Raw genomic sequence first — 10,727 nt, forward strand, 5'->3', positions numbered from 1 at the left:
CCCCAGCCGGAGCCCAGCCCTTCGAGGGTCACATCCTGCTGCCCCTTCCCTGGGGTGGTCAGGGAAGCCACTTGTCCCCAGGCTGGGGACAGCTCTGGCCTCTGGGGGCCTTCAGCCTCTCTGGAAGCCCATCCATGAAGAGAGGAGAGCCAGGCCTGGGGCCAGCCTGACCCCACCTGTGTGGGTGGGGCTGGGTGAGAGAATTTCACTGGCATGTAAGGGAGAATGGCACCTGGGAAGGGTAGAACACCCCTCCAGTACCCCTGCCCCAGCTCAGCCTGGACATGGCTTTGCCTGCAGTGGAAATGGGTTCAGATGGCCATGTTGGAGGCTCTGGCCAAAGGCTAACCCCGACATCCTGCCCTGCCCCAAGCACCTAAAAATCAGAAATAGACATGTTTGCACCACTTTAAAATGGCCCCAACAAAAGGGGTGTGGGTGGCCAAGCTGTTGGAGGAGGGAGAGAAATGGCCAGGCTGGGCCCTGAGCCCAGAGGCTGCCCACGAATCTTGGGGGGCAGGTGTTGAGATCTCTCCCAGTAAAGACCCCTCCCACAGTCTCCCACAGTTTCGGGGTAACCCGGGTGGGGTCTCTGTCTGTTCCCCAACTGGTGCCCCAGGCATCATCAGTGCAACAGAGGGGAAGTGAGCTGCCTGCCATATTCTCCCAGGCCTCAAGGGCCTCAGGCCCTTGAGGTGTCCCAGCACACCTACGCAGCCATGCAGTGTCATACCAGCCCGGTAGCACCTGCATGCGTCAGGGACAGTGTCACAGTTGCAGGGACACACTCCTAGGCCAGTTCGACCCCTCACCCAGACCTTACAGCCCCTGAACCGCTGGTCGCCCACATTCTGGGGCGCCACACAGGAGGTGGGTATGGGGGAGGGGTTACAGTGACCCTAAACGGTTGTAATCCACCCCAGCCCTCCTTCCCCACAAGTCCCCTCTCCCCTTTTCTGAGTTCCCATCCTTTCCCTGAGTTCCCACCCCACCTCTGAGCCTCCCCCACCGCCGTCCCAGCAGAGGCTGATTCCCCCCACGCTGTCCGGGTGGGTCCAAGCCCCTCTCGAAGCTCCAGGCAAGCTCCCGCGGGCACGGGCCTCGGTTTCTCGTGACGTGAGGGGAGCCTGCTCGAGGTGGATGATCGGACGCGCGTCCCCCCAGACCCCAGACCCCGCGGCTGCCGAGGGTTAACTCGCGGGCGGGGCGGCGGCCCGGGAGGGGAGGGGAGGGGAGGGGCGGGGCGGGGCGGCCGGACACCCTCGCCCCGCTGGGCCTGCCTCAGCCATGGCCGCCGGCCCCGCGTCCCACGGCGGGCACCCCCGCGCGCAGAGGCCGCATCTGAGCAAGGTGGGTGCCGGGATCCCGCCCGCCCCCCACCCCCGACATGCGAGGCCGGGAGGGGCAGGAGAGGAGTGAGTGCGGGTGCACGCGAGTGTGGACACTACGCGAGCGCGCGAGTGTGGACGCGGGTCTGGGGCGATGACACTGTGTGAGCGGGGTGGGGCGGCGGAGACCCCGGGGTTGGGGTCGCTGCTCGCTCGCGCCCCCCCTCGCCTCCGCGGTCAGCCACGGCCTGAAATCCCACGTCAGTGAGAGTTAATCTCCTTCAAGCACACTGATCCGGCGCATCCCGTGCTTTTCCGGGGCATCTGGATCTGGGGGTGGGGGAGGAGGCCACCGCAGGCCCTCAACCTCCTTTGCCCAGATGGAGCGGATGGTGGTGAGTATGCAGGACCCCGACCAGGGTGTGAAGATGCGGAGCCAGCGCCTGCTCGTCACCGTCATTCCTCACGCAGTGACTGGTGAGGTGCTGCAGGGGCGGGGAGGGGGATGCCGGCCCTGCCTCGGCCTCCCCCTACCCCAGTCTCTGCTATGCAGGCAACGACATCATGGAGTGGTTGATCCAGAAGTACTGCATCACAGAGGAGGGTAAGGGGTCAGCCCGCTGCTCTTCCTGCACCCATACCCAGCCCTGGGGTCGCTGTGCTGATGGCCTAGGGCTGGGGCCAAGCCCACTGTGCTGGGGGACCTGGCTCGGCTCCCCCCATTAAGAATTCACCACCTTGCTCCCCAGAGGCCCTGCACCTGGGCACCCTCCTAGTGCGGCATGGCTACCTATACCCACTGCGAGACCCCTGCCACCTCGAGCTCCGGCTGGATGAAACGCCCTATAGGTTCCAGGTCAGGCTCAACTGGGAGCAGGTAGGACCTGTCCCACCAGGCAGCGCCTTGGCGGGTACTCCTGGAAGGGGTGGGGCTGGGGCAGGAGCAGGACCTGTGATGTCACCGCAGATCTTGTGGTCCACTGCCCCCTCCCCAAAAGGCCTGGACTGGAAGCGTCCCTGTGACAGAAAGACCAAGTTAAGGGGAGGGACCTTTAACCTTTAGCAGGGCCCCATAAGGCATAGTACCTGCAGAGGACTCCACCAGCTTACCCGGGGTCCTTAGGCCCCAGCCCTGAAGAAGGGGCCTAAGGACAGGATCCCTGCACCTCAGTGTGCGTCCTCAGTCATGATGGAGCACCCCCTCCTGCCCTCCGTGGCCACACCAGGGACCCCGGCAGGTCCTGCCCTCAGTCCCCACCCCCCCAGCACTACAACTACCTCCTGGGCCTGGGCAGGGAGCCCAGAGTCAGTGAACCAAGTGCAGCTCGGTCCAGGTGGAGGGAATGGTGGATGGTCAGCTGAGCCTTGGGGCAGTGGGAAGATACCCCCCCAGCCAGCCCAGTCTCTTCCCAAGGGAGCTGAGAGGGTGGGGATGACTCTTGGGGCAGGGAAGGCCCAGAAGGTCACAGATACCTTTGTCCTTGCACCACACCAGACGCCCTATTTCTGGATGAGCACCCTGTGGCCAGCCGCTGAGCTGGACTATGGTGAGTGAGGAGGGGTGGGCTAGCCGGGGACAAACTCCCAGGACTGGTGGCTGCAGGTGTGATGCCACAGGGGAGGGGGAGCTGACATTGCTCCTCTGCAACCTGTGCCCTGTCCTTCCAGCCATCTACCTGGCCAAGAAGAACATCCGAAAGCGGGGGGGCCTGGTTGACCACGAAAAGGTGGGACACCCTCCCCACCCCTCCCAGGCTGAATCCAGCCAGAGGAGCCCAGTCCCCTACTTGTGGCCCTAGAGCACACAGCCCAGACCCCAGGGTGATGTGGATACACAAGCACAAACACCCTAGGTGGTCTCAGAGGGGAGGTGGGGGGTCCACACCCCAGAGCTGGGCACCAGAGGGAGTTTCCCACTGGAGACCTCACCACTCTGCAGGAGCACTACGACCAGCTGCACAGGAAGATTAGCCACACGTGGGACCTGGTAGTGATGCAGGCAAGAGAGCAGCTGTGGTGAGACCACGCCCTGCGTGCCCCGCACGCCCCCGGCCCGGGCACTGGCAGCCCTGGGACCAGAAACAGTGCGCCCAGGCTTGGCTGCCTGCCCGGGCCTCGGCCTGAAGTTGGGGGTGAGGTGGTGGGCACAGTGTCCCCCCAGCTCTGCCTAACCCCCCCCAGGGCAGCTAAGCAGCGCAGGAAGGGGGACAGGCTGGTCATCGCATGCCAGGAGCAGACGTACTGGCTGGTGAACAGGCCCCCGGTGAGCCCCTTGTGGGGGGTGGTCCTTGGACAGCAGTGGAGTCCTGCTAGCGGTCAGTGTGCCTCCTTAGGTGCTCGCTGAGGAGGACCTGCTTTCTGACCCCTGGGAAGGACATGCTTTTAGGGATCCTGTCAGGTGACAGGAAGTTCTGTTTCTGTGGTTCATGAGAACCCAAAGGTCACAAGGCCAGGCCTGAGTTGCCCCCACCCACAGACTAGGACACAGCAGCTTCTCTCTGGGTCTAAGGAAGCAGAATGTGGGCACCTGAAGGCCCTGGGCGGGGTGGGGGGGTGAGTGAGAGCACCTGAGGGCCCTTGGGGTGGGGGGAGGTGAGTGAGGGCAGCCTTAGCTGCAGCATGAGGGACTGACGTCACAGGCCAAGAGCTTCTGGGGTCAGGCCTTACCCAGATCCGTGGGCCTGGCAGGTGGGTTGAGGTCCCCCTACTGTGTGGGGCAGGGGAGAGACCAGTAGACACAGATGTGTGCTGTGAGGGGCAATCACAGCAGACCATGAATAGAAGCTCCGGGGGAAAAAACTCCATGAAAAAAAAAAAGAGAGGCACCCAGGGGCCTGATTACCTCATCAGGTGTGGGTAGTGTCTCTGGGAAAATGACCCTTAATCTTCCACCTGAGGGTCACGGGGTCTCCGGCGTTGAGGGTGGAGTGGGCGTGGCCAAGGCTGAGCAGCGGGCTGAGGGCCGGCGGTGGTCCTGTGGAGAGACCAGTAATGGCGCCCGTGGCCTCTGGTGAGGCATGTGTGTCTGGGGACGGGGTGGTCAGGACGAGGTGCGGCCAGAGGGGCTGTCTCAGGTAGGGCTGGGATTCTGGCCTGAGCAGCCAGGAGCTCGGTGGTGAGTTTGGCTGAGGCGAGGAAGAACGGGGGGCTTGAGGGCAGGTCACAGACTTCGCTTTAGGAGCCAGGAGCTGGGTGAGGGGCTGGAGAGGGGACCAGGGTGGGCTAGACAGGGAGGGTGCCCTGGGGTGGGGATGAGCAGAGAGCGTACAGGTCCCGAGTTCCCCTGAGCACGTTTCCACATTAGGGCCTGACATGGGTGCAGAGCTTCAGTGTATGGGGTTAGGAGGGTCTCAGCAGCCTGCCTGAGCTGTGCCCCCGCTTCATCTCATCCCCCCTCTGCAGCCTGGGGTCCCCAGCGTGCTGGAGCAAGGTCCAGAGCGGGGTTCCTGCACTGCTGGGCGAGTGCAGATGGTGAGGACCCTGCGTGCACACACACCCAGCCACTCCCCACCCCTGCACAGTACCCTCCGCTCCATGTGCCCCCACCTCCCTTAACCCCTCCACCTCCCCCCCTGCCCCTTTACCCCCCCCACTCCACCACTAGGGGACTGCTTGGGGGCTGCCCACCCACCTGTCCACTTGTCCATCCAAATGTCCCATGATTCAGTCACTCCAAGTCTCCTGCTTTGCTCCCCGGCTCACTGCCCCGACTCCCAGCCCCCTGCTAACTCTTGCTCTCTCTCACCTCCCACCTGCTGCCCTGGGTGCAAGTAAGTACAGTAGACCCTATGCGGGGAGGGGGTTTCTTCCCCCAGGCCAGGGCAACATCAGGGTCTGTGGGGACCTGGAGGGGTGGCGAGCAGGGCCACGGGCCCGAGCAACCAGGGCCGAATGAACCATGTGCCTCCAAAGCCTCCAAACTGGATGGAATTGACCAGGACACATGTCCGAACTTTGTAGCAGCAGAGTCCTCGGTCAGATCCCACGACACCCAAAACATAGAGCAGAGTCATCTAGTACTTTTCTGAGAAAACACCTTCCTGACTTCAAAATCATAGTTCACGGTCATAGGTTTGTGATTTCCATCAAAGTCACGCAAAGATAGCTGAGAGGAAAGGTTGGCATCACAGGCATCCTGAGGATGCTGGTTGCCCTCCCCTCCTTTCAGTACATTTGAAAACATGAAATAGTGACAGTTGGGGAAACTCAAGGCAACTCTGAGCACCTGAAGGCTTGGTGAACATCCCGAAACGTCCAGACTTGAGGCCCCAGGAGGCGTCCTGGAAAGTCAGACCCCTGCATTAGAGGCCAGGGCTCCGGAGGGCAGGGCAGGGGTGGGATGTCAGTCCCTATAGGGACCTGCCTTCTAACTGCAGCCCACCGGCCCCTTCCAGACCAAGACCGTGGACTTCTACAGGCGGGAGGTAGGTCCTGGGGGCAGAAGTGAGGGGAGGGGTGGGCTGGTGGCTCCCAGCCCCGGCGCCCGTCACAGGTCTCCCATCCTAGGTCGAGTGCTTACGAAAGGCACTGGGCAGGGCCCGGGTGAAGTCCTCCATCTGCCTTGAGGCGTGAGTGGGATGGGGGTGGTGGCTGGAGACCCCCAGCCCAGAGCCCAAACCCTTCCTCCAGCGCCCTCCCTGCACTGGCCCTGGCACCACCCTCCACCCCCAGGTACCTGAAATTTAGCAGCCAGCGTGGGCCGCACGACCCCATCATGTCGGGGTGCCTGCCCAGCAACCCCTGGGTCACAGACAACGATACCTACTGGGCCATGAATGCACCCAGGTGAGCCCGGGGTGGGCCAGGAGCTGCAGGTGTGCCCCTGCCTTCCTCGTGCCCCTGACCCACCCGCCCTTCCCCCAGCGCGGCCGTGCCCACAAGGCTCCGTGTGGAGCAGTGGGCCTTCAGCTTCCGGGAACTCTTGGAAGACCCTGTGGGACGGGCCCATTTCATGGACTTTCTCAGGAAAGAGTTCAGTGGTGAGAAGCCCCCTCCCCTGCTCCCTGCTTGAGCCCCCCCACCCCAGGTTTCCACCAGCCTGGGGTGGGCCTGACCCGGTGCCCGGACCCCCAGCCGAGAACCTCAGCTTCTGGGAGGCCTGTGAGGAGCTGCGCCACGGAGGGCAGGCCCAGGTCCCCACCCTGGTGGACGCCGTGTACCAGTGAGTGCCGCAGGGTGGGGCGGGGGGCGGGCAGCGGCCAGCCCGAATGGCCCAGACCCACCGGGGCTCCCCTCTCCCATGCCAGGCAGTTCCTGGCCCCCGGTGCTGCCCGCTGGGTCAACATCGACAGCCGGACGATGGAGCGGACGCTGGTGGGCCTGGGCCGGCCGCACCGCCATGTGCTGGATGACGCCCAGCTGCACATCTACATGCTGATGAAGAAGGTGGGCGCCTCTCCCTCGCCGCCCCCCCCAAGCCGGTGTCAGGTGGCTTCAGTGGTCACAGCTCAGAGGCTGGTCCGCACCCGCTCCCCGCGGCTCCTGCCAGCTTAGTCCCGCAGCTCACACCGCGCTTTACAGAGCAGCAAACCAAGGCTCAGGGCAGCCGCAGGGCTTGTCCAGCTGTGGTTGTAAAGTGTCCTAACGTGGAAAAGGTCAAATATGAACAAAAAGTAAATGACAAATCCCCACGTACCTACAGCCCACCTTCACAAACTGTCGTCTCGGGGCCTATCCAGACTCACGGTCCATCCTGTCCAGTGGCCAACCACACGCACACACCCCCCTCGACTTTAAAGCCATTTCCAGACTTCCTGTCTGTAGGTATTGCAGGAAGTTCCCTTAAAGGACACGGCCACCGCTTCTCTTTCAACGTGGCAGCAGAGGCCAGCATCACACCCGAAACACCAACAGTATTTACTCAATGCCCTCAAGTGGCCAGTCGCGTCCCCTTCCCCACGTGACCTCAGGCTAGTTTCCCGCTGCTGCTTATTCTCTGTGCTGTGGAGGTAGAAGCCTGATGGGGTCTCGGGGCTGAGATCAGGGTGAGAGCAGGCTGGTTTCTTCTGGAGCCTCCAGGGGAGAATCCGTCCTCCATTCTCCAGCTTGTGGACACCGTGTTCCTTGATCAGATTGTTTTCAGTTTTGTTGTTGTTGGTTTGGTTTGTTTGGGAATAGTTACTTCAGAGGTGGTGTCTGATGTGTTCTCCACTCAGGAGGGATGTCAGTCCAGCTCTCTCTCTTTTGTGGTGAAAGCAGCCTTGACAGTCTGGCCCAGTTCCATGATTTCATGAGGGTGTGGGATGTTCTAACCCATCACTGCCTGCCTGTTCTGACGCCTCCTCTCTCTGCTCATTGCTGGCCCAGTGGTACCGATCATAGAGGAAAGGCAGGACCAAGGCTTGATTCCTCCTTTAAACTTACTTACTTACTTACTTACTTATTTATTTATTTATGGCTGCATTGGGGTCTGTTGCTGCTGTGCACGGGCTTTCTCTAGTTGCGGTGGGTGGGGGCTACTCTTCGTTGCGGTGCGCGGGCTTCTCATTGCTGTGGTTTATCTTGTTGCGGAGCACGGGCTCTAGGCGTGCGGACTTCAGTAGTTGTGGCACGTGGGCTTAGTTGCTCTGTGGAATGTGGGATTTTCCCAGACCAGCGGTTGAACCCGTGTCCCCTGCGTTGGCAGGTGAATTCTTAACCACTGCACCACCAGGGAAGTCCTAAACATAATTTTTTAAAAATATTTATTTTCTTAATTTTTTTGGCTGCATCGGGTCTTCGTTGTGGCACGCGGGCTTCTCTCTAGTTGTGGCGTGTGGGTTTTCTCTTCTCTAGTTGTGGCGTTCGGGTTCCAGAGCACATGGGCTCTGGAGTTGTGGCACGTGGGCTTAGATGCCCTGCTGCATGTGGGATCCTACTTCCCTGACCAGGGGTCAAACTTGCGTCCCCTGCATTGGAAGGCAGATTCTTTACCACTGGACCACCCACCAGGGGAGTCCCTTGATTCCTTCTTTAATTACCACTTTTCAACATAAGCAGTTGGACCCCTGGTATCTGCCAAGGGTAGTCAGTGAGGTTGGGATGCTTTTAATACCATTGTAAATTCACGTTTTGACCATACTTGATGGGTTTCAATCCCTTTCAGTCCTTGTCTCATGGGACGTGCAGAGGTCCCCCTCTCCGGCTGATTGCTCTTGAGTCCTGTGACGTGTCCGAAATCTATGGTGCTTCCTAGCTTTCTAAGGGGCCGTCCTACTCCAGACCTAGAGCCAGCCATTCCTCGGGCCCTCAGCCCTCCCTCGGGGGTGGTGTTCAGGAACCATGACCTGCACATAAGACCCGTCATAGCGTCAGGGGTGGTCATGGTTCCCAGGACTTTCAGTGGACAGAATCAGGAAATACGTGTTTTAACAAAAACATACCAGGAGTTCATACTGATACTTCTAATTCGGAATCAGGATTATAGAGTTTCCTTAACCTCTTTGGCCTCTCTCTCTCGCTCCTCATTCCCCTACTGAAAATCTGGGTTTTCAGTGGTGCCAACATAATCACTCACTTGCTTTTTCTCGAGATTCACTCAGTAGCTCAACTGAGCAGCACGACACTACCATTCACAGTGACTGAGAGTCGTTTACTGTTTGTTTTTTCGGTCCTTTGTCCACAGCCCCTCAGACGCCCCTTGGACACTCGGTTACGTGTGGCTAGGGTGGTGTCGCCCACTGGACGCCCAGCTTCACTGTCCCCCTTCAGTGTTTGGGGGTTGCTTATTTATTTTATAATTACTTAAAATATCTACACAGTTTCAAAATCCAATCGACAAAGTACATTCAACTAAATCTTGTTTATACCCCTGCTCCTCCACCAAAAGTTAACAATTTAAAATGTGTATTTTTCTTTTAAAAATATAACACCCGGGTTTGTAGATTCCTGTCCCTCTTTATTGAATCCCGTGGTTTTTGTCGACCGTGACTTTGTCCCGCTCCACGTGCCCAGCCTCACTCTGTGGGTCTGCAAGAACCAGTGACACCGGTTCCCTGTCGCAGGAGGCGCCACGTTCACTCCCCATGTGGGCACCGGGCTCCTGCGTGGTTGGGGGCCAGTCTCCCTGAGTCCGACCTGGTCTGGGCTGGTCTGGGGAGGCTGCTCCAGCCCAGTCCACTGTGGGCCCCGCCCTTGGAGGAGCCTGGGCAGTGCTGGCTGAGACCAGGAGTGGGAAGGGGTCAGGTCCAGATGCTGTCTGTTGCAGGACTCCTACCCGAGGTTCCTGAAGTCGGATTTGTACAAAGACCTGCTGGCGGAGGCCGTGGTGCCCCCGGAGACCAAGCGACGGTCAGCCAGGTGGTGCCCAGGGAGGCAGGTGGGATGCCGGGGGTGGCGCCCTGCGCTCAGGCCCCTTTTTCTCCACAGGGTGTTCCCGTTCATGCGGAAGCCGCGCCATTCCAGCCCCAGCCCTGCTCTCCTTCCTGCCTCTGCCTCCGCCTCCAGGGAGCCCTCGGGTGGTGACGGGGAGGCCTAGGTGGGCCTGGGCAGGGGCAGAATGGGGCCATCTTGCCCTCATCAACTCCTCTTGCCCAGGGTCCTTGCAGCCACTGAGACTCCCCGGCACGGGAGTCTCCTCGGGCCCCAAGCGCCCGGCCTTATGGGGGCACCGACCTCTCTGGCTTCCACCTTTTCCTTTGTCACACCCTCCCCCAGAAGGGGCTGTTCGGGTGCTGATTCCCAGGGCAGGGGTGCCCTGGACTGAGACAAGATGGCAGCACACCTGGCATTCTACGCCGGTTCCCACCCCGCTGGTGACTCCTAGGGCAAGATTTCATAGTCAGGTGGCCGCCAGCAGGGGGCGTGGGCGTGCAGGGGGAGGTGCTGCTCCCACTGGGCCGTGGCCACTCCGCCTCCGTGGCCACCCGAGGCCCGTGGCTTCTCCCCGGTGTTGTACAGAGATGGCTCCAGCATCATTGCTCCTCCAACAGCCAGCCCTGGTTCACAGCCAGGGCGGCAGAGCCTCTAGGGAAAGACACCAGGGAGTCCCCGCTCCGAGGGCCCCCCGAGACTCAGCTGCTCCTTTGGGAGTGCAGCCAGACTGGCTCAGCTGGGGCAGCGCCACCCCTCCCTCAGGGCTGCCCACACCCTCCCACTCCCAGCCCAGAAATAAAAGACCTTTGGGTCCTCACTCTGAGCCTGTCCTGCTGTGGTCCAAATCGTGGTGGGTGCACACGTGGTGGGTGTGCTTGTGGTGGGTGTGCATGCACGTGTGGCGTGTGGGTGAGGCATGCACTGGTGAGGGAGGTGGTGAAGGACAATGGGAAGTTCAGGTGTCAGAGGCAGTGGGTGGAGGATCCCTTGTGTGGGGTCTGTAGGCCTGGGGCTGGGCTCAGGCTGCAGACTTGGGGAGACAGTGGGGAGCTTGTGCTCTGGCGGCACATGGATGCCTGAGTCCTCCAGGGGAGAGTGAGCACAGAG

The 10,727-nt window shown here is 60.9% G+C and overlaps 1 protein-coding gene across 5 annotated transcripts; it reads left to right on the forward strand.

Annotated features, from left to right (window-relative positions):
- The first annotated feature begins 1,266 nt into the window (after window positions 1–1,266).
- Window positions 1,267–10,437, forward strand: RGS11 (regulator of G protein signaling 11). 5 transcript variants are annotated; one of them, XM_081257861.1, is made up of 17 exons: window positions 1,267–1,350; window positions 1,709–1,805; window positions 1,882–1,932; window positions 2,078–2,205; window positions 2,824–2,875; window positions 2,997–3,055; window positions 3,268–3,344; window positions 3,510–3,591; window positions 4,731–4,799; window positions 5,705–5,752; window positions 5,835–5,896; window positions 6,000–6,113; window positions 6,192–6,307; window positions 6,402–6,489; window positions 6,575–6,713; window positions 9,514–9,596; window positions 9,675–10,437. In XM_081257861.1, exons 1-17 carry the CDS (start codon window positions 1,288–1,290, stop codon window positions 9,781–9,783), a joined length of 1,437 nt encoding a protein of 478 aa, XP_081113987.1. In that variant the 5' UTR covers window positions 1,267–1,287; the 3' UTR covers window positions 9,784–10,437. The 5 variants fall into 5 exon arrangements, with proteins under 5 accessions (XP_081113987.1, XP_081113988.1, XP_081113989.1 ...); XM_081257862.1 differs by having other exon boundaries at window positions 2,078–2,184; window positions 5,723–5,752; XM_081257863.1 differs by lacking the exons at window positions 3,510–3,591; window positions 5,835–5,896 and having other exon boundaries at window positions 5,958–6,113.
- Window positions 10,438–10,727: the final 290 nt, after the last annotated feature.

The sequence above is a fragment of the Mesoplodon bidens genome (genome assembly GCF_964165515.1).
Source record: "Mesoplodon bidens genome assembly, chromosome: 15".
In the NCBI taxonomy this organism is placed as follows: domain Eukaryota; kingdom Metazoa; phylum Chordata; class Mammalia; order Artiodactyla; family Ziphiidae; genus Mesoplodon; species Mesoplodon bidens.